At 41.0% G+C, this 27562-nt stretch overlaps 1 protein-coding gene across 3 annotated transcripts in view; it reads left to right on the forward strand.

Annotated features, from left to right (window-relative positions):
* Positions 1 to 27562, forward strand: part of Slc25a13 (solute carrier family 25 member 13) — a 207817-nt gene that overhangs the window by 153847 nt on the left and 26408 nt on the right. For all 3 annotated transcript variants that reach the window (XM_008855219.2, XM_029557227.1, XM_029557226.1), the window contains one exon: positions 18223 to 18363. In XM_008855219.2, the coding sequence (XP_008853441.1) occupies positions 18223 to 18363 (141 nt within the window). The remainder of the gene's footprint in view (positions 1 to 18222; positions 18364 to 27562) is intronic.

Consider the following 27562-nt stretch of genomic DNA (forward strand, 5'->3'; position numbering starts at 1 on the left):
TTTTGAGACAGGGTCTTCCTGTAGCCCCAGCTGGCCTGGATCTCACTTTTTAGACCAGGGTGGCCTCACAGAGACCCGCCTGCCTCTGCCTCCCCAGTGCTGGGATCACAGGCATGGGCCACCACGCCAGGTTCTCAGATACTATTTTAAGACAAGCTTTTGTTATTTATCTTTTTTACATCAAATTTAGTTGCACTTGAAAAACTATGGAAAATGCAAAAATACACACCCAAGTTTGCCTCTTAGAGTAAAATGTCAAACTTGATAACAGCAGCTGGAGACCCTCCTGTCCCTGCCCCGATGGCTTTTTCTCCCTCCTTCCCTAAGAGATAAGCCTGTTCTCAGGACAGTCGGCCTTTCTTTCTACTTACTACTGCCTCTGGATATATCTCTGTACAATGTAAATGTTTGCTTTTGAATGTTTCCTTCAAGCTCAGTGCTATAGAACACCCTATGATTCCCACATCTAAGCCTTTGCCTTTGCCCATCAGCACCACTCTTGTGTTTGCTTGTCAGCAAAGAATAGCAAATGGGAGTGTTACTTTCAAATGCTGTAATATGGTGTCTCCTGCGTGTGTCTGTTACAAGTATGTGGATTTATAGGCCTATTACATGGATATACTTATGGTTGGAATAGTGTATTCATATAACCAGTGTAGGGTTTCTACCCTAGACTATAATGTTTTCTTCAGAGTTTTGTAATGTAAACTTAGACCCAATACTGAGTAAGCTTAAAATGTTTAACCCTTCCTACTTCTAGCATGATCCCTTTTAGCCTTACTATAGATATTGCTTACCTCTCGCTATTTCTCTTTCACTCTTCCCTTCTCTCTCAGCCTTAGCTCTTACCACCTTCAAGTATTCTATATAATGTATGTATTTCTCATGCGATCTTTGTTTATTTTCTGTCTCCCTCCACATGCACCACAAAGCTAGGGATCTTTTTATACCTTGTGAATCTGGTGCTGGAGAGATGGCTTAGAGGTTAAGAGCACGGCTGCTTTTGCAGAGGACCAGGGTTTGATTCCCAGCACCCACATGGTAGCTAACAACCATCTATAACTCCAGTTGCAGGGGATCAGAATAGCACCTCTGGGAAACTATGGAATGACAAATAATCTGAATTACTCTCCCTGGAAAAATGGGTCAGACCCCGAGCTGTTATCTACTTGTGTTCTCCCATTTTTTTGTCTTTTGTGGTACTGGGAATTGATCCAATGCCTTCTTCTGACGTCTGTAGGCATTACACGACATGGGTGCACTTACATACATGCAGTCAATACACTCAAACACATAAAATAAAAATAAAAAATAAAATCTTTTTAAAAATTTAGAAAAGGGGCTGGAGAGATGGCTCAGCACTTAAGAACACTGGTTGTTCTTGCAGAAGACCTGGGTTTGAATCCCAGTCATGGCGGCTAACAACTGTCCATAACTCCAGTCCCAGGGGATCTGACAGCCTCTTCTGACTTCCATGGGCATTGCACAACATGGGTGCATGTATCTACATGTAGGCAATACACGCATACACATAAAATAAAAATAATAAAATTTTGAAAAAAAAAATTTGAAAAGAATTTATATAATAGGAATGGTTTTACTTCTAAAATCAACCCTTTTGAAAGTCATACAAGTCCATTGTACTGTGAAGAACACGGACTTTTGGTCAGTTTGGGGTGCCAAGGCCGTCACCTTGTGTCAAGTGTTAGCTGCTTGCTTGCTTTCTCTGGGCCTCAGTTTTCTTGTCTGCAGACTGTAGATAACAGGTTGTTTAAGTTATCTATTGCTGCTGCCAAGGCTTAAAATAATTGTTCTGTGGGGTGTGGTGGCACACACCTTTAGTCTCAGCAGAAGCAGGTGGATCTCTGTGCATTCAAGGCCAGCCTGGTCTACATAGTGAGTTCCAGAACAGCTGGGGCTACAGGGAGACCCTGTCTCAGAAATAAATAAATAAATAAATAACCAACAACAACTAATGATAATAATTGTTCTCCCTCGTGATAACTGGGCATGTCTTCTGATTGTTTTCTATGGTTTTAGCTGGAGTGCTGGAGACATTGGCAGGGCCACAGTGTCCTCACATAAATGAGAGCTGGCAGGACTGGGCTAGGCTGATGCCTACAGGCCAGTGTTCTTCTCCAGCCTGTATTCCCCATCTGGTGCAACCAGGTGCCTTTCTCATGCTGTAGTATCTGATCCTAGGGATGGGAATTCTGAGAGCAAAATAAAAAGCTAGATATCACAGGCCTTCCCCACCTGCTTGTAGAGTTATGTGACATCAGTTTAATTACCTTGTACTTTTCAAGAATCCAGAAACACCATGGAGCTGGAGAGATGGCTTGTGGTTAAGAGCACTGGCTCCTGTTGCAGAAGACCAGGGCTCAAATCCCAGCACCCACACAGTGGCTAACAACCATGTGTAACTCCAGTTCTAGGGGATCCAGTGCCCTCTTCTGACCTCTGTGGGCATTGCACAACACAGGCGCACTTGAACACACTTGGAGGCAATACACTCATATACAGAAAATATGAATAATAAAAATATTTTTTAAAAAGCATCCAAAAATCAGTGGCAGGGAAAATGCACGTTAAAAGGGAAGAAGTGCACCCGTGTCGCAGCCATCGTCAACCTACCGTGTTGCCCTGTGGACGTGGTAAAGATTAACTGAGAAAATAGGGCAGAAACAATACAACATGAACCTGACTTAATGCTAGTCTTCCTTCTTTTCCTGGATCTGCTCTTCAACTTGTATATTGAATTTTGTGAAAATATATGTTTTAATTAGACTTTTAGGGTAGAAACCAATGTCATAACACTCAGTTTCCTCAGTGGATATTGGATGGAGTATGGCTATTGCTAAACACTGAGGCCCAGTGCTACCATAAGAGTTGGTGAAACCATTGGTCTTTCCTGTAATTACCTGTTAGTTTTTGTGAGTTTAGTCAGTTTTTGTCACTATGCCAGTACACCCACAGATAGCAAATTAAAGACAGATTTTATTTTTTTGGTTCACTGTTTGAGAGGTTCCAGCCCATCGTCACTGACCACCATTGTCTTTAGGCCTGTGGCAGAGCAGAAGCTTGGCAGAAGGGCGTGGTGGAAGAAAGCTGGCCACCTCATGGCAGTCAGGAAGTCGAGGACAAGGAAAGCACTGGGGAGAAGGCCTGTCTTCACAGGCCTCCCCAGCGGCCTGCCTTCTCCAACTAGGCTCAAATACTGATTGTCACCACTTCCCGGTAAAGCCATCAAATCATGAATCCATCAGTGAATCAGTCACAAGCTGGATACTTCCCAGAAGCCCAGTGCTGGCCACCAGACCTCGAAAACAAGAGCCTTTGGGGAACTTTTCAGATTCAAACCATAACATTAGGGTCACATCCTGCTTCTCACATATACTAGCCAAATCCTGACCTCTGATCTTCTTTATGAGTCTGCTTATTTGTCATTGATGAAACTCCCGAGTATTCTTTTAATGAGATTTTTATTTTATTTTATCCTGTACTGCATACCAGCCCTGATTCGAGGTTGCCTTCTGGTGGGAATGGTCTTAGTATTTTTGCTATTTTTGAGGAGAGGTATTCTGAGTATGTACTGTTTCATAACAAATTGTCTGGAAACTTAGTGACTTCATGCAGTGACATGTTTTCATCATCTCCCAGAGTTCTCTGAGCCAACTGGGCTCAGTTAGGAGGTCCTCATTTAGGATCTCAACATGCTTATAGGCAGAGGGACTGCTGAGGGATGAGTCATCTGAGACTTGCCTGGGGTGGATACCCAAGATGACACACTTTCATGACTGGTAGCAATGTTTTCTGTCAGCTGCCAGCAGCAGGGGCTGTTGTCCAGAGCACTTAGGGTGGATGATTTGTATAACTTGGACTTGACAGACTGATTCTGAAAGGAAACTTTCCAAGGGCAGGTATCTTAAGAATCCTTAGCAGAAACTGCAAGAGTTCTTATAGACTATTTCTTCCATTGCATTCTGTTGGTCAGATAAACCTGTTAGGCCAGCCCAGGTTCAAAAGGAGAAAAATGAACTCTCCTCAGTAGGAATGACAGCAGTGAATCTTAAACTGCTGAAGGATTCAGGAAGCAAGGTTGGACCATAGGAACCTACTTTCTGCCCTCTACCTGAGAAGGCTTTGGAGCTCATCCCATGTCTTCTTTGCAGGTCAGTCACTGATTCTAGAATCTTGCTTGTGTTTAGTCAGGGGAGGGGAACAGAAACTCACTAAAGTAGCAATAACCAATAAAGGCTTACCTTGAGGGTATCTTGAAATAACACCAGAGGTTCTTGAAAACTGAGGCAGCTCTCGAAACTGGCTATCTCCATTTTTCTCCAGCTGGCCTGCTGGTCTCACAGTGACTTTACATCTCTGCACACCTCTTTTTATTCTTCTAATCAGTTTCTCCTCTTCATGGTCTTAACTTCCTCAAGAATTCACTTGTCCTTTTTAGCCAGTGGGCCTCTCTCTAGTATGACATTTCAACCTCTTTTCAGCCCCTGTCTCAGGCCCAGGTAGTGGGTTCAAGGTGCTCAGTTGTGTTCTATTTTTTTTTTTTTTGTCTACTGACATTAGAAATTTGTTGGGCAGATTTTGTTTTGGGTAGAAGGCCAAGGACAGTTTTGAATCATGACCCCCATCCAGATAGGAATGACTGTGCTTAGTAGATCCATCTTTTCTAAGGACAGTCTTGAGTCCTGACCCCACCCAGAGAGGAATGACTATGCTCAATAGATCCATCTTTCTACCATCTATGGATATCTTCAGCCCCTTTGTGCATTATTTTGGTTTTAGTTCCAAATTGTGTAAGTAAGCCCTGAATAATATTATGGGTACTTTGGTCATGAAGCATACTCAAAGCCAGATCCCTTATCATTGAGCTTGAAATCCCTTGAGATTTCAAAAGCGGTCATTTCAAACCAGAGAGAAAATTTCTGAAGTAATGAGCACACAGGCTCTGACAGTCAAAGCTGGTGAGGATATGGCCTGGCCTGACGTGGATTTAAGTTTTACTTCTGTGATCTTTCTCTTCCTGAGATTTCCTGTAGAGGTACAACCTCTGTGCTGTTTTCTTAAGGCACAGTTTTTATTTCACTGTAGAAGTCTGCACATATCATATCCTACGTACAAATATTGGATGATGTGAGACTCGGTCGTTCCCGTTGAATTCCTATGAAGTATCTCAGGTAACAGGCCAGGTAACCAAGATATACGTTTAGATACAAGTTTTATCGGTTTTGTTGGTGTTTACATCCTTATAATCCCTTTGTAGTTGAATGAAAATTTAATAATTGGTTGCATTATTTTAAAACTTTATTGTGATCGTTTGGAATATTCTAGCGAAAACCATTTTGCATAGCTCCCCTAAAATTTAAGATCATATTGCAAGTTTTCTTTTCTTTCTTTCCTTTCATTTTTTTCTTTCTTCTCTCTCCCCCCCCTCTCTTTCTCTCTCCCTCTCTCTCTTTTCAGTGCTGAGGCTCAAACCCAGGGCCTTGTGCACACAAGAGATTTGAATTTCTGCTTTAACTTTACTCCTGTCAGCCTGTATTGACTCTGTTTTTGTTAAGTACAGTCACTGCCATTGCAAGAACTCTTGACTAATAACTGTCTTGTCAACTAGTTAAATCCCTCAGTACTTTCTGAACTGAGCACTGAGCAGATGCCCCACATCTCACTGTATAGCTCTATACCTAGCATTATGCAATATGCTTAAATAGCCATCAAGTCACTACTAAGTGTTTGACAGAAAGTGTTGTTAAGGAGGACAGTTATGTACCTCATGTACCATGTTCTATTAACTCAGAGATAGGTGGCTCATGGAGAACTTGAGCCCCAGGAAGAACAGGTGAAGGAGCTGATGAACTTTAAGGAGTGTCTGTATTCATGCCCACATAATGCTGTATCTGGGACATTTCACATAGAAATATTCATGAGCACTCAGTAATAGAACTAACCTTTGAATAGTACCTATTTATTTGATCTGACTTGATTTCTAAAAATAACAAACAACCCCCAAATATTTTCAGAACTGTAAGAATAGGATGAAGATTATAACTTGGGGTGTTTGGTATAGTTTATTTATTACAACTAATGCTTTAAGTAGAAAAGATTTTTATAGAATGGTTAACTTGTGAAATTGTCATCAAAACTCTGAAGGAATCCTATAAAAGAGAGGCTTATAAAAGGAGCCATTGAATAGCAAAAGCAAATACCGCTAATCATAGCAATATCCATATTCAGAGATTTCTGAGAAGCTGAGAAGGTGTCCATCAAATTTCACCCAAGAATTGTTCTTGGGGGTGGAACTAAGGCCTTGTCCTGGACCAGAGTTCCACTGCCTACATACTTTGGTGAGACCTTTCTCCAGGTGAGTCCTTCTTGGACTTAAGACAAAAGTAAAAGCAATACCTGGTAGTGCTAAGGGCTTTGGGATGCTCTAGGTTTAGTGTTTACTTCTTCCCCCAATTCACATGCTGAAACTTAAGCCCCAATGTGATGGCATATGGGAGGTGAGGGATGCCGCTTTTGCGAAGTGGTTTCTTGTGATCGTCTAGTTCCCTCTTCACTTTTAGCATATGAGGACACAGCAGGAAGATGGTGCCTATGAACCAGGAAGGCAGCCCTGCACTGTGTTGGCACCCTGACTTTGGACTTCTAACCCCTAGAACTGGGAGCAATAAATTTTTGTAGCCCGGTGTATGATACTTTACCATAGGCCTGAACACATGAAGACCTTTAAGGATTTCCTGTCTGGCTCAGAGCTGCCTTTAGATGCTAGGAAACATCACATTATTAGAGGGAAGTCCAGCTTCCATTACGGACATGGCCGACTTAGATACCTTTTTTCTACTTCCTTTCCTTTCCCTTCTTCAGCAGTTTCAGGGTATTTGACTCTGGACACCATCATTCTGGATTTCTCATAAATAGCGGAGGAGTTTGTTATGATATGAAACTTTAAGAACGATTGGGCCATAGTTTTCATACAGTTAGGGTTCTTTAGACATTGAAGGTCTGCTAAGCATTAAATGGTTCTGGTGGTAGTAGTCAAAATAGACATGTATAACAGTCAGATCTCAATGTTAACATATTTGACAGGTCTGTAACTTAATTGCTTTTAAATGTCATTCAGATAGATTCTACTTTGGTTTCTTGACCAGACTTCTATAGGTCTATTAAAACCCTATGAATCTGAAAATATGAAACTTAGTATTTATACAATGTATAAACAGAATAGCCTTTTTCTGCCTTCCCTATGGTTAAAAAATTAAGACTAAAACATTTCAGTTTGTGCGGTATAAATCTACTTTGTTCTCTTTTTAAGTTCATTAAACTCATATACCCAATCAAAGGGGGAAATTTTTTACATTATTTTATGTTTAATCATGTGCAGTTAGATAGTTGAAGAATTTAGTGGGTTAGGTCTGCCTTAATAAAGTGCCACAGAGCAGGTGGCATAAGCAACGGAAACTGCTTTCTTCATGGTTCTAGGCACTGAAAGCCTAAGGCGAAGGTCTTACTGGGTTTAGTTTCTCTTGAATGACCACATCCTCCCTATGTCTTTGCAGGGTCACCCTCATTCTGTGTGCTGTGTGTATCCTAGCCTCTTCTTAAGAGGACAGTTGTCCAGTGTAGGGCCAACCCTGTTGACTTATTTGTATTTTAATTAAACCTCCTTAAAAGCCTTACCTCAAAATACAGCCTTGTTCTGAGGTACCTGGAAGAGTTTGCGTGTACAGATTTTGGAGGCAGCGATTCAGCCTGTATCAGCTTGAGTTCTAGGCATGTCTGACAGACTTGTGACTGAGCATAGCCCTGAGTGCAGCCCAACACAAAATCAACAGCTTGCTTAAAGCATAATGAGATTTTCAATTTTTTTTAAAAAACTGGATTGCATGGTTTTTGAGGATGAATTTTACATATGATAACATAGTGTCACATGTCAAAGGTAAGTAAAGGCACTTTTTCTAACTTGGAATAAGGCTACTGAAGTCTCTCTTCAGGACTTGACTGCTCCTGAGCAGTGCATAGAAATTTGCTTCATCCACTGCAATTTGCTCAATATCTGCTTTCTATTTGTGATCTCCACATGCAATTATAATACTCCTGCTATATGGCAAATTATTTTGATGCCTCCATTTAACACAGAGTAAGTGTCAATAGAAAATGTTTTGAACCTAAGAATTCTTAGAAAATCTATTATCTGATGTATTCAAATATCAAATACTAGCATTGTGTATGTTCATTTTAATGTAACATAAATCATTAGGCGTTTACTAGACTGGTATAGACCTTATTTGTACTTATAGTTTTGTTTGTACCTAAATATTCAAAATGATGTATATGGGATTTAGTAAAAAATATCATCCTATATCTTTATATAAATCTATTTTTGATGTATGTAAGCACATATTTTAGAACGTCAGCATGCAATTAGATATTCTTAGCACATGTCATTTGTGAAAAGCACTTTAAATCTAAGTGCGTTCAATTGAGCATAATTAAAATATCAAGATACATATTCTTCATATACATTTTGCCACTTAATTTTTTAAGTAGCTATAAGTACCTACCATGTGAATTCAAATTAAAGGAAGGTGATTGAATTATGGTTATATTTAATGCTTTTAGCTTAAAACATAGCAGAAGGTATGCTACATTAAAAAAAAATACAGTGCCGTGTTTTCTGTGGACAGCAAACTGATGGCTCTGATTGTTTTTAAATACAAGGCTATTCCATGAGTAGTCTCAAGACTGTTGACAAGAGACAATCATAAGAATGCCTGCTTTTGCATCGTCATAGTTACTTTTGACCTGATTCCCCAGGTCCTGAGAATGGATGCTTGGGGATACTGTCTCAGTAAGAAAACACTGAAGAAAGACTTATTTTGTTCATACAAATGGAAGAAAGTGGATTGTAGAGAAAGAGGACCAAGATGAGCTCCTGAATAGTTGGATGTAATATATTTAGATGAATGATGTTTTCTACAGTTGTGATAGTGAGATGACAACCTCTGCATGTAATTTTGAAGGCATGTATAACAATAAACCCTATTTGTTGGGCTGGCATAGTGCTACATGCTCTTAGTCCTAAAAAGGACTCTGAGTTCAAGGCCAGCCTGGTCTACATAGGGAGTTCCAGTCCAGACAGGACTACATAGTAAGACCCTATCTAAAACAAACAAACAAACAAAGCAACCCTAATGTCTATTCCTATTGTTTGACCTAAAGAATATTATCAATTTAGTGAAGGTTATAGTTTTGAATATTTAAAGAGATTTAGAGACTATCAGGATTCTGTTGCCTTACTAAATATTTCTGTTTGTATAAAAGAACCAGCTGTACTATATCCTACCATAGCATTCCCTGCGCATCCAGGAACGTGAACAGTGAAGAAGTCTTTTTATAACATGGGTAAGAGGGATTGGGGTTGTAAACTTGTAAGGAGATGAAGTTAGCAAGCTTATAAAAACATCTGGACATTGATCAAAAGAAGCTGTGCTTTAGAAGCCTTAGAAGCTTAGAAGGGCATTAGAAGGAAAAAGAACTATAATTTTACTTTGAGCCTTCAGTACCATATCATGTGAAAAATTAGAGCACTTTGGAAATGATGATGCTTTGTGTGGAGAGCGCCATATTCATTTGAGAAGCTTGGTGTATAGGCTCCATGCTGGCATAGTTGCAGCTTCACAGCCCATTTCCCTTCCTGGTTACTTTCAGACCACAGGATGCAAAGGTGAATTTGTAGAGATCATCAGATTCAGCCAGGAATGGTAACAGCCAAAGCTGTTGTACAGAGATGTGAACTTTAATTTGAACATAGAAAGGTGAGGCATCTGTTGTTCCCCTCTTAAACTAGGGCTGTATTTACATAAAGCATATACCAGTGTAATCATTTTGCAAGCCTATATGAATGAAACTGAAATGGTCATTAGTTGTACATTTCTGAGTGAGTCTAAAGCATGCCTCTAGGATCCAGATTTTGCATGATTTTGAGGGCTGTAATTCCTACTAGTCCGACATCTTCATGATTTATTCACCCAATCTACAAGGAAAAATGTGATACATTTGTTGAAAACCAACTATATTTACCTAGGAAAACATCTCTCCTTCATATTTCTTTGGCTTCTTTAAATCATTTGTTTACCTGCTTAACAGATGATTCACCAAGTTATGGGAATTCTAGGCTAAATGATCACATGAAGCAAAGATTCAAGTAGATGTTCTATTCAAACAAGAAAGAAAAATGAAAACAGTAAATCGGCATAAAGGTTCCAAGTTTGGGTCTGAAATTAGGTCAGTCTGGGTTCCGTTTTTATCTTTGCTTTGTATAGAATTCTATGCTTCTGTTTTCTCATCTCTAGAAAGGCAGGGCTAAAATAGCCTGTATTGTCATGATCGGGGGAAAGAAGTGGATGCTGTGTGTGAAATGTTTAGCACTGAACCTGCTGCATTGGAAATGTTCCACAAATGCCTGGCTCTGACTTCAAGAGAGGAGGGATGAAGAGAAAAGATTTGTAAGGCATAGTCATTCAAGGAGTATAACCATATCTTATTTCTGATCACACCACTGAACCATTCATTCTTGAAAAGTAAGGCTCCAAATAACTATCCTTCTAGGGGCTGGGGATATAGCTTAAGACTAAAAGTGCTTACATGCACAAGGCCCATAGCAGCATCAAAAATAGAAGATAACTCTACTTGGATATTGGGAAATCACACCCTTCCAGCAACAGACATAGAGCACAGACTTAACATATAGTAGGCATTTTCAGAAGGCTGGCTGGAGATAATTATAGCAGTGGTCACAGTACTATAGGGACATGCTAGAGGAAAGACCACTGTCTCCTGGTATAAGAAGACAAAAAGAATGGAACAGCTGGCACATTAGAAATCTTAAAGGAAGAGGCAGTTAAAGTCTACTACAGGGCTGTTTTGCTTCTGTTGGTTAAGTCCTCATACCTAGTGCTGTGATTTGAATGAGAAATGTCCCCCATAGGCTCGTGTAATTGAACATTTGGTCCCTAGTGGATGGCACTGTTTTGGAGAGGCTTTGGAACCTTTAGTACCTCAAGCTTTGCTGAAGGAAGTATATCACTGGGGCTTTGAGAGTTTGTAGCCTCGCACCACTTCTGGTGCATGCTTTCTGCCTCCTGTATGGTAAAATGTGACCAGCTGGATTTCTGCTCCTGGTGATGTCCTTCCCTGCCAGTATGGACTGTAGTCTTCCGTAACTGTAAGCCAGAGTAAACTCTTCCTTAAAGAGTTGGCTTTTGGTTGTGGTATTTTACCACAGATCTGCCAGCATCCAAGTTAGTTGCTGTTTATTTATCTTCTTTCCTTAAAATAGGATGGCAAGGGAATGTTTTTGATGTGTCAGTCTCATAGACCACGATGAAGGAATCCAGTTCATCAGTCTCTCTGGCACTGTCTCCAGCTTCTATTGATTGTTGTGTCCTTGATGAAGATGCAAATCCTGAGAAGCAAGAGTCAATAGAAGCTGGAGATGGCCAGACAGATTAATGAATTGGATGCTTTCATCAGGCTCTATGGGAGTATATGCACCGAAAACAGTCCCCTAGGTATCTATCCCTTTCTAAGGAAAGAAGATCAGTAAATGGTGACTAAGTAGGATGCTAGCAGATTTGTATGCAGGGCAAAGGGAGTCCTAGCTATAGGCAGAAGGAGCTCTACTCTTCCATTAGCTGTGCTGCCTTATATGTAGCTTTTCAGGGGCCTCTGTACCCCTCTATTTTTGGATCTTCTCACTTATCTGTCTTGTACTAATTCAAATTTTTTCTGACAGTATAAATGTTCGTGAATGGTTACACAAAATTCTCTGCAAGACTTTATTCAGAGTATTCTTGTCATTTCATATCATCAGAAAACTATATTGAGATTTGTTTAGGAAAATTGCTTTGAATGTTGAATTGATATGGGGGAAAATGACATTTTTTATACTATTTGATGATTAAATTCATTTGTAGGAAAATGACATTTTATAACATTTGCATTTGAAATTAATTTTGGAGCAAATTGACATTTTTATAGCATTGAATCTTCCTAATAATAATTGGTTCCCTAGTGTTCCTGTCCTTTATATTTGCTAAAATAAACAACAACAAAACCTATAGTTTTCTTCATTTTGGTTCTGTATGTTATATATAGCCATTTCTTACTAATGCTACTTGTTTGAAAAAAAGTTGGTATAAGAGCATCTTTGGTATATCAGTTCTATCTTTATTCTCCAAAGATATATATAATAATTTTAGTGTCAGGTTCCTGCTTTTTAGAATTGTTGCAGAATCTTTTGTCATAATAATGCTAGTGTTCAGTAAAGTCACATGGACAGTATGAAGTTCTTGTCCAATGCCCAGTGACAGCCTAAATAAATGTGCACACAGCACTGAACTTAACTACCACCACCCCACCCCGCCATCTACCATCATGTGTGCACACAGTGGACTTTTCATAGAGTACCCGCTGTGGTACTGCTTGTAGCTCTTGAGTCCTCTGACATGAGGTGCAGGTATAATCCTAAGCTTTGTTTAGACACTTGTCTGCCTCTTGTGGCTTCCAGTGTGTCTGTGTTTGACCTCAGCGATAGCGTGCATCAATGCTTTCCTGCAGACTCCTTTTTTAACATCATTAGCCTCATTCCTCCATGTTGCAGATCAGATTTATGTCAGCATACCTTATAGAGTGCCAGAATATTATCAGTTGCCATTACTTCCAGAGGAGTGTTGCTTTGGATTATGCATCTGAACTTTCTAGTTGTACAGTTTGTGCCATGTAACTCGGGCTGGCCTAGAATTTACTTTGTAGCTAGACTGACCTCAAACTCTTCATCCTCTTGCCTCAGCTTCCTGAGTGCTGTGATTACAGACATGCTTGCCAAATCATATTCCATTATACTTTTATCTTCAAAACACAAATGGCATGGGGGTGGGGTTGGAGAGACAGGTCAGCTATTAAGAGCACTGGCTGCTCTTGCAGAGGACCTGGGTTCAGTTCCCTGCACCCACAAGTCAACTAACAGCCATCTGTAACTCCAGTTCCAAGGGATCTGATGCCCTCTTCTGGCATTGCACACACACAGTACACTTACATACATGTAGGTAAAACACTCATACACATAAAATAAAAATATATAAATTTTAAAAAATGTACCCCACAAAGAGGAAATAGGAGTAGACAGCTACCATTGTTAGTTTTTGCCCAGCAGCAAAATTAGACTCATGCCCCAGGCCTATGTCATGACAGGAAACCTTCAGATTTCATTTTTTGGTCTTCTGCTCTGGGAGATTACAGCCATTTTCCTGAAGCAATGAATAATTATTTCGTCTCCTCACACTAGATCTTTTCTCATAACTACTGTACATACTCATTGACTCCCCCCCCCCCCCCCCCCCCCCCCCCACCTACTGTACATACTCTTTGCCTCCCCCCCCGCCCTGCTCTCATAACAACAATCACTTTCCCACTCCCCCCTCTGAAAATGTAGACTCCACAGCTCTCTCTGCCTCTGTGTCCCCTCACATCATACCTCTTGGCTTGACTTTACCTGGTGTCTACAGATCTTGGCTGGTTCACTTACTCCTTTCCAGGAGCCCCTTTCTTGACTTTTCTGCCTAGATTTCCAGGACACTACTGTGTAGCTCTTTCCCAATCACTTCTTGGGCCTCTCACCTATCTTGTTTGTAGTTCTGTTCTCCTTCCTTCCCTGTCCAAACTCCTGCCGTGATTTAAAGTGGGGTATGCCCTCATGTGTCTCAGTTCTTTTCTCCCTACTCACCGTTCTTCCTATCTTTGCTATATTTTTCTTTATAATTATCTGCTCTTGTGAAACAGCTGCAAAAAAATTAGTTCCTTTGACCTTGCCTTGCATTCTGCATCCAAACCTGTTGGTCACTATTACATCGATTACCTATCTCTCCCTCCTTTTATCTTTCACTCAGTCTGCTAAAACCCTAATTGTTACCCTTGGCTCAGGCCCCTCTTTCCCAAATTAGCACCCTGTAAATTCAGTTCCTCTTTGTTGGCTAGGCCTCTTCCTGAATTTTGGCTATTCCTCTGCAGTTCTTAAGCTGTGTTCACCTGTCCTCTACCTACACAAATTAATCCACATTAGTCCTGCAGCCAGACCTTTAGGGTAGTGGCCCAGTCGGTTGATGATTTGGCTCAGCAGTCTCTTCTTTGGCCTTTCTCTTTCGGAGCCAAGCATTCTGGACAAAGCCTTACTGACATAACGAGAAGTATTAATATGAGCCTGGTGTAGTGGAGCACGCCTTTAAATCCAGCACTGGGGGAGAGGATGTTAGAGGCAGGCAGATCTCTGTAAGAAGCCAGGTTGGCCTATATATTAAGTTCCAGGCCATCCAGGGCTAGGTAGTAAAACCCTATCTGCGCCCTCACCCCCACAAAAAAAGATACCTACTCAGACCCATTCCCAGTAACTTTAGCTTGGAATCTGATCCTTGCCTTCCTAGCTGTGTGACCCCATGCAAGTCAAATCACCTTTCCTCTTCTTAGCCTTAGTTTGTTCACACAAATCAAAATATCATGAACAGCCCCTATCCACATACTGCTATACACTGCTAACACAATACCTGGTATATAGCCAGTCTCAGTAACTTGTAGTGGGTGATGTAAAACTCATCATAATTATCACCCTTACTGAAATTTCATTCACCAGATGTGGTTTTGTGAGTGTGTTACTGGACAAGCATGACATGCCCTTGTCACTGACTTTGCTGTTTTTGCTCACACTACCTGCTGTGTGCAACCCATGGCCCTTGGGCCACATGTAGCCCAACATGAAAACATAAAGCACTAAGTGATTCTTTTTTTAACTCAATTGTGCATTTTTCAAGCTTGAACTTTGCAGTTGATAGTGTCGTGTTCGGTGTCAAAGGCCAGACACCTGTGAACCCATGCCAGCTAACATTTTATCATCTTATATACTTCACACGTTCCAGAACATCCCAGGTAGGAAAGATCTTGCCTTCTTTTCAATTGTCATACCAGCTTGTTGGCCCTTAGCTCTGTCATAATGATATTTTTCTTTCCCTCACATGCCAGTTTCCTCTGCTTGCTGCTGTGTAGGCTTGGGTAAACTGCTGTGCCAGTTTTCTGGGGACACCAAGGTGAAACACCACAGTCTGAGTGGCTTGAACAACAAATGCATTTCTTTCGCTTATCTAGAGGCTGGAAAGCCAAGATCAGGGTTCTGGAAGTGTTGGTTTCTCTGCAGCCTCCTCTGTCCTTGGCTGAAAATGACTGCTCTCTCCCTGTGTCCCTTTTGTTTTGTTTATTGACATTAGTCTCACTGTAGAGCCCAGGCTATCATGGAACTTACTGTGTAACCTAGTCTGAATCTTCCTGCCTTAACCTCCCAAGTGCTGGGCCAGCTTTCCTTGTGTCCTCACATGGTCATTTCTCTGTACCCTTTCGTGTCTGAGTTTAACTTCCTCAGCTTATAAGAATAAATACATTCAAAGCCAAGCCCAATCCTCTGTAAGGATGTTAAATGGAAGTCCATTACTTCTACTCTTACTGCAAGTTCCCTGAGAGCAGGAATGCTTTCTCTCTCACATGCTCTTGTAGCTCCTAGGATGAACTTTGTTCTTTTTTATAGGGAGGTGGGGAAGTTGAGAAGAGGATCTCTTATAGCCCAGATTGGCCTCAAACTCTATGTAGCCTAAGAACTCTTGTCCTCCTACCTGCCTCTACCTCCCAAGTGCTAGGATTACAGATAGTGTAGCACCGTACCCAGCTCTTAGCACAAACTTGGGATGTGATTGCTTATAAATATTTAGAGAACAACTATATGAACGAGTGTTCTAGCAGCAGAAGCGAGGCTGTGTTTCTTTTTTAGATAGAACCAGGAACACAAGCTATAGCAGGAGACACAGAGAAATCAGTGCCCTCACTGTAAATACAATATGCCACCACAAGTTCAGTATGGAAAACTTCCTTGTCAGTCATGTCACAGGCTCCACAACGTCTCGGAAAATGATTTGTGACAAAAATCATGCACACACAAAAGCCAGTATCTTCACACAGCCAGAACTCTCAAGTGATGAAGGACACAAAGACTTTGTGTACAATAGGTGTTCCTGTTCCTTGTCTGCCCATCCAGGTATCTTTGATCTCTGCAGTGGAGAGACGTGGCTAAGATGCTGTGAATGGACAATAGAGCAGGAGCTGCAGAGCAGCAGGCACTGAGTGTGCTGTGCCGTGATCAAGCTGTGGTGATGCCCAGATACTATGTCTCTAACGATAAGCATCTTCTCTTGGTGCCTTGGAGTCTCGCATTTCCTTCCAACCTGACTCCAAAGGACCTGTTTCATCTTTGACACCTTCACAGCATGCCACTTTGGGTCTGTGGGTTCTTTCTTTCTGAGTCCACCAGAGGTTAGGGGTATATGATTACTTTTTTTCTGGAATCATTCCACTTTCTTCCTGATGCATTTAGTCCCTATAGCCCTCTGAAGTATATTTTTCTCTTGTGTCATCCTTAGCATGCAGAATGGTTTGCTGTTTTTAAAGAATTGGTATCTATTGAGTGACTTGGAGATGGGGAGTTGAGAGTAAATTCCTCTTTTATTGGCTATATTGGTAACTTTTATAGGTATTAGTAAAGAAATAAGATGAGACAATTCTGTGCCTAAAAATTATACCTTTGATAATGGTACCACTTGGCTATGAGATCAGAAGTAAAACATAAAAACCGCTCTCTGAAATAATATGGAAGATTAGAATTAGAAATCATAGCTTTTAAAGAAGCAGAGGAAACCAACTTGGAATTGACAGGCATCCTAAAGATTGCATAGTGAAGATTTTTCACTCATCTGTATGCTTATCACATAGAAAAAAATTTAACAATTGCATGTGCAGAGATTCTTACTTAGTTATCTAGCATGGTGTCCGGGAGTCACTGCTGTTTACAGGCTCTGCAGGTGATTGTGACAAGACCTAGGGGAGAACTACCACCTTGTGAGAAAGGGAAAGAAACTGCTCTGCCCTGGGTACTAAGTGGTGATGGATGCTCTGGGTTTCTTTGTTTTCTTTTTTTTTTTTTTTTAGTAAATGAGGTGGTTTGACAGAGAGGGGACCTGAGGCTAAGTCTTCACATGAGAGCTCAGCTGCCTCCTTACCTGCTGTGGCTGGGCTGGCATGAGGACTTGCTGCATTCTATCTCTCATTTGAGCATTGATAAGTCAGCCCTCAGGCTATAGGCAGTGTTCTAATTACTGTCCAGCCCCCTGCCCCTTGCAGTGTTTATGCAGACAACTATTCTTTCTGCTCTGAGAAAAAGGTAGAAAGAGAAATCAGCCCTTAGGCTAATTCATCCCAGTGAGTCTTCCTCAACAATTCTGTCCCATAGATAACTTCATTGTTTTACTCATGATCTTGAAGGTGTGGCATATAGCGGTTGCTAGACTGAATGAGCACACAGTGCTCAAAGTTTGGACTGTGATAGATTTCATGCGTATCTTTACTATGTTGACATACCATTTATATACATGAAAAGAGTAGTTCTGTATATACATGGATAAAATTATAAGAGTAATTCCATAAATTGGTATTTCAAATCCTTCTGTTTTTCTTAAGATTGTTTTTACATGTCTTTGGCAAGTTTTGAATCATTGCAAGAATCATGAAATCTGTGATGTAAGAGGCAGGCATCCTGCTTGTCCCTCCAAATTGAGGTTCATATCTGTTTATTCAAGTACTGATTGACTTTTATTTTATTATTTTGCTTTAGTTTTATTATTGCCTTTGCACCTTAGGCTTGGGATGTTGTGGTAGTGGTTATTTGTGATTCAAGGAATCACCTTTGTTTTTTTCCTGGTGCTGGTTAGCATCAAACCCAACGCCTTGCATTTAGTTATATGAATGTGTGTATGGGGGGGGCATGTATGTGTCAAAGCATGTGTGTGGAGGTCACAGGACAGTTTGGCAGAAGTCACTTCTCTCCTATCACCTTGTAGGTCCCAGGGATTGATCTCAGATCCTCAGGCTTGGTGGCAAGCACTTTAATCTGCTGAGCCACCTTGCTGGCCCACCAGCTATCTTAACTGATGGGCAAGAATTGAAACTGTCATCTCATGAAGACAGAATGTCCTCAGCTTTATTGAAAGTGTTTATTCATCTCTTTTGGCCCATTACTACACCTCAGCTTTGACCTTACATCTTCTTTTCTCTCTTTAGGCAGGAGGCTCCCAGGTGATTTTCACAAACCCTTTAGAGATCGTTAAGATCCGCTTGCAAGTGGCGGGGGAGATCACCACCGGCCCCAGGGTCAGTGCTCTGTCTGTCGTTCGAGACCTGGGATTCTTTGGCATCTACAAGGTAACTTTTCTTTTATTCCTTTGTTTAATTATTTTTTTCATCATAAACCCGTAACTGTTCTTCTGGAAGAAATTCATTTCTCCCATTTCCGCACCTTGAAAAAACATTCTGCTGGAACCCATAGGGCACTGTCATGTCATTTGGGAAATATGCCTTCCTGCCATCTGCCAACAGACTGCCCTGATAGATGCACAGATCCCGAATGACTGTGGTGGGGGAGGTGCCGGATAGAGGTGTTCAGCACAAGCCTCTACAGCAACACTGGCCTCAGCTACTGGCTACAACTTTATTCAGACTCTTGTTGATACAAAAACCTTTGATTTGTTTTGTTAGAGGTGTGTGTGTGTGTGTGTGTGTGTGTGTGTGTGTGTGTGTGAATTGGAGGTGTGCTAGGACATGTGTAAACATGCATGTGGTGGCCAGAGGTCAACATTGTTCCTACAAAACTCTCCACCTTATTTTTTGTGACACTAAACCTGGAGCTCAGGGATTGGCTGGACTGGCTGATCAGCGAGCCACAAGGACTCTCCTGTCTCCACCTCCCTTCCCAGCACTGGAATTAATAGGGCACGTTTTCCATGACTGCTTTTTGATATGGGCTCTGGGGATCTGAACTGAGGTCCTCATGATTACACGACAAGTACTTTGTTAACTGAGACACCTCCACAGCTCCAAATCAAATTTCAGTGCTATCCTCCACGAGAGACAGGCACAAGAATCCTAGAACACTAGCTTTGAGGGGATAGACTTGAGCTCAAGGTAAGGAAAGAGAGAAGAGCCAAAACAAAAATTTCTTAATCCATATTTCTAATGCTGCATGAGTTTTCTGTGTTGGTGCCTCTTAATATAAATCTTGCTCCCTTTTCACTTATAGAATGTTTTTTCAGAATGATATCAATTTTTCTCATATTTGAAATGTGTTCTTTGGATTCTTCTACCACAGAGTTATACTGGGATATACTGAGATCATCTGCATATAGACCTAGTGCTAAAGCTTTAAGAAAAAGTGCTCCCAAGTTTCCAGTAAGAAAATTTAAAAGCAAGTCTTACACCAACTTGAATTAAGCCTTTAGGGAAAGAGGGTGAAAATTCAAATGCCTGCTTAGAGTAATTTAATTTATATATGCAGGAATATATACAATTAATATTTTCTTCTGTGCAGATCAGGAAATGTTTTATTCACATTTTTAATGTGGATTTTAAAGCATATCCCTGTTGTTACTTAATCCACTTTTTGGACCATCTGTCCGCATGGATTTCCAGAACACACTGTCTTCATTTCACCCCAAGCCATGCAAGATGAAGCACTTCTGAGCTCCTTGGCCCTGGAAATTTTACCCTATGCACACATAACATGGAGATAACCGATTTATTTTCTCCTCCCCCATTCCCTGTTCATCCCGAGTGTGACTGGCCCTTGCAGTGGGGAACAGCTGATGATGCTGCTTTAAAATTTTTTATTTATTTATTCATTTGATGTATATGAGTATATTGCATGCATGTATGTAAGTGTACCTGTTTCATGGCAATGCCCACAAAGGCTAGAAGAGGGCGTTGATCTCCTGGAACTGGAGTTATAGACAATTGTTAGCCACCATATAGGTACTGGGATTTGATTCTGGGTCTTCTGGACAGCCAGTGCTCTTAACTGGTGAGCCGTCTCCTCAGCCTGATCGTGCTGCTTTTAGAGAACTTTAGGTGATAAGTTTTGACATTCAGAAATGCATTCGTGAGATCCTACTCTCAGAATTAACCTTTTCCACCTGCTCTGTATGGTCCTCAGTACTCCTCAAGGCCATGTGACTAGAACGGATGATCTAAGCCTTCCTAAGGTCCAAAGAGAATGTGCTGCTCCATATGGGGATTGATTTTGGTGGGGGAAGGAGATACATGCAATATTTAAGAATAAATATGTCAGGGTGCATGGGAGAATGTTTTCAATGATTTGTGTATGGAGGGGGGTACGTGGGCACACATGTGAAAGTCAGGGGACAACTACTTTATGGAGTCAGTCCTCTCCTTCCACCTTGATACAGATTCCTGGAATCAGACTCAGGTTGCCAGGCTTGAGACAAGTGCCTTTACCAACTGAGACATTTTGCAGGCCCCTGATGTGTTTTATTATTTTTATTTTATGTGTATGAGTGTATTGCCTGCATGTAGGTAAGTGCATGCATGTCATGCAATGCCCGCAAGGACAAAAGAGGTCATCAGATCCCCTGGAACTGGAGTTATGGACCGTTGTTAGCTGCCATGTGGATGCTGGGATTCGAACCCAGGTCTTCTGTAAGAACAAACAGTGTTCTTAACCACTGAACCATCTCTCCAGTCCAAGTTTTTTTGTTTTTTAATATCACTTAAGGTGGTCATTGTATAACTGGGCAGTAAACATGGTATCTGTGGTTATTACCAGCTATAAGAAGTAAACAGTCTTATCATGAAGCAGAAGAGGAAACATCTCCTTTTCTAAAGTCTTAGGTATTACGATGTGGTAGCTTGTCATTTTGACAGGATGCCAGGTGGGCTTTCGGCAGACTGTCTAGTAAAAAGCGCTTGGTGCTGTGGCAATGACTGTTACTGAGCTGTCTCCATGGCTGGAATGGTAGGAACTTGTTTGCTGCTACAGGCTCAGACTGTTAAACTCCCTGCAGATGACACCAGCCTGGGACTTGGTGCTTTTCATCTCCACATTGTCTCTTAATCTTAATCCTCTTTAACGCTCCTTGGAAGTCCTTGGTATCCTGATTTTGTAGTTGGTGAGTAGCGGCTGCCAGCCATAGTTTGAGCTGAAATTGAGGCTCAGACTTTGCTTGTTTTCACTTTTGTGCTAAAATTGCTTTCCTGAAATGAGCAAGACAGCTCACGTTTGAGCAACAGGACTATCCCATATAAAGTTAGTTTAATTACTAGTCTAGTGGTTAAATCTAGTTCAGAGGCATTCCACAGGGCTTGGCGCTGCCTTCCAAAATGCTGTTTTGGTGTATTGGTAATTACCAAGTGAAGTTACTAGTGTTTTGTGCTGGAAATTTGGTCTTAGTGTGTGAAAGTGCCCTTGGCCATCCCCATCTTCCTGTAGGCCATCCCTGTCAGCAAAATTTCTAGGAGGTCATCCTGCAGTGTGGTTGTGGGCTGCTCACATCACTGCCCCAACTAATTTTCCTTTATGATGTTCCGGCTTTGTAAACCTGTACCAGGCTCACCCTACCTCATCCTTCCATGCTCAGAAATCATGTTAGGATCTGCCCTTCTAGAGAATATCACAACTTTAGCCTTATTGTGTAGTTTCAGGTAATTTTGTTTCCAAATATAGTGCTTTTTACTAACAAAGTGTTTCTCTCTAGTTTTAGTTGGGTAGAAAAAATGCAAATGACTGGAATGACCTTACATCTTTAAACCTGTTAGTTGTCCCCTGGAGTAGGCCTTAAGGAAAGAACCACAGTCCTAATTTTTGTTAGGACCCTTACTCTTCCTTCTTCTCCCCAGGGGTCTTTTGTCCTTTGCTGTTAACATTACAATGTTGGACTCTGGAGGGGTTAGTGGTTGGCTCTGTCTGTGTGTTTAGGCCTGCTGAGCTTAACCTCACCTAAATTGACTTACCCAGAGTTTTCTATTTTTCTCCTGAATTGACTTTCAAAATACCTAACTATTGTGTGACCTTGCAATAAAAGGCAATTAGAATACTTGTCTTAAAAATACATTTGCAACTGAAAAAGAGTGAATAAGGTAAACACTTTATATTCCTGAAGTTAGAAATAGTTTAATGGAGATATAATGAACTATGTAAACAAAGCCCCTCCCCCAAACTGGTGCCATTTAAAGATTTAGTTGTAGCATCTAGGAAATAGGCAATTGAAATAAAAGCAGGATAAGTCAATGTTTTTGAAAGACTTACGTGAATATAATTTAAAGAAAAAAAATCTGTAACATACACTTCTTCAGAATATGTATTGAGAATGCAATGCAAAGGTTGGGAATGTTGCTCAGCAACAGAGCACTTGCCTAGAATGCTTAAGGCTCTAGCATGGCTTGCGCGCACGCACACACACCCAATTATACCCGTGTATGTGACACCACCCTGGATCATTTGTTCTGTTGCGTAAGTTCCTATAGCATAAAATAATTCAAATCTGTCATAGGAAAGAAGGCTGCTGTGTGAATCTTTTTTTGAATGTTATCTTTTCTGTTGGAATTGTCAGCTTATAAAGCTTATCATTTAGCCTTAAATGGCAGTCCAGTTAATATAGGTCAAAACTGTTTCACTAGAAAGCAGTGGAACAATTTGCTTCTCTAACTGAAGACAAAAATTGGCTTGTGAAGCAAAGATGGGTGGGTCCATCATGCATTGTTAGAAACAGTTTTCAAGTTATTTAATCCTAAATGTTGACCCCCACTGGAAGGTCGCTTAGGAATATGGGTTCTACCTACTGTGCTCTAACCAAAAGCATATGTTTTGTGCCACTGTATTTGACATTATGGAAATAGATTTTTGTCCATATACATAATAGTATTTACCTGTTCATCCATTGTAAATGTGTAAAGTCATTGGAACTATTTATTGTCCATATATTCTGAAAGCAAGTGATGTATCAGTACATTTATTTCAAAAAGTCTAATAATTCAGAAGACTATACAAGAGTAAAATTCTCTATTTCTGTATAACCTAAATCATACCAGTATCAGTGTAATGCCTGCTTTAACACAGTTGTATTTACAAACACAATACATCTTAACTTTCTTTTCTTGTTTTATTTAATAGCCACAGTGTTTAAGTGTGTGTGTGTGTGTGTGTGTGTGTGTGTGTGTGTGTGTGTGTGTGTGTATTGCTGAGATAATGTCTTTTAACTAGTTTACTGTTTTTCCCAGTTAGAAAATATTAGGTTGGAACATGAAGAATATTCCTGGGTATGTTTAACACACCTTTGTGAGTGTATCCGAAGGATAGATTCCTGGCAATCAAGTTTTAGGTCAAAGGGCATGTGTTTGGGTTTTTTTTTTTTTTAATTACTTTGATTTATTTTATGTGTTTAAGTGTTTTGTGTGCACACATGTAGGTGCAGTACATTTGTGTAGTGCTCCCAGAGGCCAGGCACCTCCATTCCCTTGGAACTGGAGTTTGGTTATTTGCCACCGTGTGGGTGCTGGGAACTGAACTGGGAACTGAACAGCCAGTGCTCTTAACCACTTAGCCATCTCTCCAGCCCTGGCATGTGCATTTTTAGTGTTATATTTAATCATATTGCATCACTTTATCAATTTCATCCTGTTAATATCTAAGTGCCTTTGAGAATAATTCCTCATTTACCCACTCTTTAAAGTATCTCTTTTTATGTACTATGTTCCACATAAAGAAAGCAATTGCCCGGTTATTTCTTTGGGAGCCTGTCAGTTGATAGCTTACTGATACCAGGAGAATGCTACAACTTTACACCCATCCAGTGGGCTCTCACCCTCCCACTTCTGCTTTTATCTTTCTGCTTTGGGAGCCTCCTCAGGACATTATTTTCTCTGACTCTTCATTGTCCCCATACCATGATGTTAGCAGCCATGGTAATGTAAATCAGATTAATTCACTCACTGAATACACATGTATTACTGTTTATAGCAGCTTTATTTAATGCTGCCAAAACCTAGAAGCAACCAAGATGTCCTTTGGTAAGTAAACAGAAGAACAAACTGTGCTACGTCAGACAATGGCATATTATCCATTGCTAAAAGAAATGAGCTATAAAACCATGAAGAGACATGGAGAACATTTAAATGCATATTACTAAGTGAAAGACACTGATCTGAAAGGCTGTGGACAATGTGATTCAAACTACAGGACATCTGGTAAAAGAAAAACTGCGGAGACAGAAGATCAGTCAGCACATTTTTGTGGGGAACTATGTTCCTGTCACTGTTTTAGCCATTTAGAAGGTGGCTCTGAAAAGCAGGTTGCTGCTCAGTGTTCACAGCTAGGGAAAGTCAGCCATCAAGAAAACAGATCAGGTGGCACATTGGATGACACAGAAGCCCATATAGGGAGTTAGAGACCAGGGGTGTGTTTCAGAAGAGGGATCCATCAAGGCCTCTGGAGTGAGGAATCTATGCAGAAACTGGGAGATGGGAAACTGTGGACTCTACAGAAACTTTTCACAAATGAAAAACCTTCCAGCCTCTTCTTTCACAGGTATAATAATAGATCCCACTGGCTGGCCTGGCGGCCTGTCCTTTCCTCTCCCTGTCTATTCTCTGTCACCATCCATTGCATTCCTTCTTAGAAAGACAACCACCTCATTTTCTGTCATGTCCCCATTCCCACTTTGCTAGTAATACCTGTGACCTTCTTTTATGTCTCTCAGTCTCTGTCTCTTCCTCTACCACATAATTGATAACAGGAAGCTATCTTGTTCGCTGCTCTTTGTAACTGTTTCTGGTACATAAGTACACACTTGATAAATGTGGGAACAAATAAGTAGTAACTAAAAGCCAAGTGTGGCCAGGTTATAAACAAAGGTATTAGAGTAGAGAAAGCAAGTGAACCAATAGATAACGACCAGAAAAGAGCTTGATATTAGGAAAGTCCAATGTGAAAAGGAGATTCCTTTATAGCTTCAGAGACATCTGTTCCTTCTCCCAACGTGCCATTTTAGTGCTGGGAATGAGTCGGTAAAGGGTGTTTACAAAAGGATATTATCATCTCACGGGGGCAGTCAACAAGCTGTGCAGTGCTGAGGCAGCTTCCTGGAGAAGAGGACTTGGAATGATGCAGTTAACCAGGTGCTGAAATATGCCGATAAGGTTTGTGTTGAAGACAGATAATATGGTTACCCAGTCTAGAGAGCACTATGAGTGAGAACCAGACTTCAGACCAGAAGGACAAAACGAGGATGCAGCCAGGGCACAGTGATACTGACCTGGACAGGGCAGTGGCAGTTGGGTTAGTGATTGGAAATTCATTTGAAGGAAGTTTCAGAGTCTTGCAAAGTCCTGGAAAGTGATGAATGGTAGAAAGTAAAGATTTTTGTGATGATAATGTGAATTTTAGAATATTTGAGAGGCTATGGGAAACTTTTTAAATTTTAGCAGTGCCTGTGGAGACCAGATGAGAGCATTGGATCTCTGGAACTGGAGTTACAGGTGGCTGTTAGCCACCATGTAGGTGCTAGGAACCAAATCTGGGTCTGCTGCAAGAGCTCTTAACTGTTGAGCCATCCCTCTAGCTCCTTGTGGGAAACTTTCAAATGGTCTGTCTACTCTTTTTTTAAAAAAATTCTTTTATTAATGTATTTATTTTCATTTAATGTGTATGAGTGTTTTGTCTGCATGAATGTAAGTGCATCATATGTGCTAGTGCCCCTGGAGGCCAAAAGAGGGCATTGGATCCCCTGGAACTAGAATTAAAGACCATTGTTAACTGCTGTGTGGGTGTTGGGAACTGAACCCAGGTCCTCTACAAGAGCAGTCAGTGTTTTTAACCACTGATCCTTGTCTCAGCCCCAGTTCTGTTTACTCTTCTATCATTAAGAAACAGAAGCCTGGAAATCTAAGTAGGCAGAGTCAGAGCAAAGGCAGACTGTTCCCTAAGCCCTGTCCAGTTTTCCTCTTCCTATAAAGGTTTGAACAGAAGACTAACACCCTACAGAGGGATAAGCACAGAAGGTGCTCTGTGAGGGCCATTTGTAGGCATGAATCCATGGGAGGGGGCTATCTCCAGCTGCAGGAAACCAGTGATGCCACTCAGGAGACTACCCTTCCTAGGTGGTGGGAGTTCCAGATCAAGGAAATAGCAGGTGCAGCTCTCACTCAAGTGGAGGCTGAAATAAGCAGCATTGGAACAGCTTAGAGAGGAGTAAGGTAGAAGGGAAGAGGAATGAGCAAGGAACACGGGGGAATAAAAGGCAAGCAAAGGTCTTTGAGCCTAAAGATGGAGGCCAGTGGTTATCTTTAAGAAGCCAGTATAAATAGACAGTAGAGCAGAGCCCTACATAAGGAAATGTAAGCATGCAAACCAGTCACCCTAGAAGTTTACTATGGAAGAAAACTGCAACTAGAAACAGTCAAGGGATAATGTTTTCTGGGTGGGTAGAGGACATAGAGAGATAACTATGTATTCTGATTTTGTCTTTTGCAACACTGGAAAGCATGCCAGGGTCCTCATACGTGCTAGGCAACTGCTCTACCGCTGACCTACTCTCCCAGCCTGTTTGCCCTAATTTTATTGGGAGAACTATGCCTATCTGCAGACAGATAGGAGAAAGAGCCAATGAAGGCTAAAGGATTTGACGCATCTGAAGGTGGTGAGATCAGATATATATTTCAGGAGGCAGAGAGATGGAGTCCTGGCCTAGGACAGGGTGAATGCAGTCGCAAACTTGCTGGAGCTAATGTTTACGGAGGGCTTCCTCTCCAGGCCCCGTGCTTACAGCAGTGTCTGCTTTACATCAGTTAATCTCACTACAGCCCATCAGGCAGATACTGTTTCTTTTCAAACTCCAAGTTGCAGCTGAGGAAAGGAAGGCTTGATGGGTTTAGGTAATTTGTAAGTTAAGTGGTGAGGCTGAGTTTCAGGCTAACCTCCCATCTCTCCTTGAAACCTGACCTATCTCACAGAGTTTGTTGAGCCAGGAGAAAAGACGTGTAAGTTAGTGTTCTGTGGAATATTCAACCTGTGTCCATACAAAGCACATAGGTTAGAGCTTTGCATATAATACGTATGAGGTAATAGTTATCATTCTTTTTTAACTGTATAATGTCGACTAAGGGATTCTGCAGAAATCCCTACCGTGCTTTTCCACTCTCCCCCTGGGTAGTTTTAGAGACTGTGCATTCCCCTCCCACACCACTACCTAGGCTGCACATGCCACTTTGAGCATTGGGTTTCTTTTTTGTTATTTTTTGAGATGGGATTTCTGACCTCATCCTATGTTTGCAGCCAGGAGGGATGACCTTGAACTCCTGATCTTCCTGCCTCTGCCTCTCAATGCTGGGATTACATATGTCTCACCACATCTACCTTGCTTTGGGAATTAGAAGAGCAAATACAATAGAGAGAACTTTTTAAAAAATTATTTATTTAATAACCACATAATTAGAAGAAGCATTTTACAACAGCATTGACATATTCAATAACAATTTCCTGACCTAAGATGCATCTCTTTCAAAATTGGCTGTAAATTTTTAGGTTTACAGGAATTATTACAGTTATAAAATATTGTAT

This window comes from Nannospalax galili, unplaced genomic scaffold (genome assembly GCF_000622305.1).
Source record: "Nannospalax galili isolate Female #2095 unplaced genomic scaffold, S.galili_v1.0 scaffold187, whole genome shotgun sequence".
NCBI classification, from domain to species: domain Eukaryota; kingdom Metazoa; phylum Chordata; class Mammalia; order Rodentia; family Spalacidae; genus Nannospalax; species Nannospalax galili.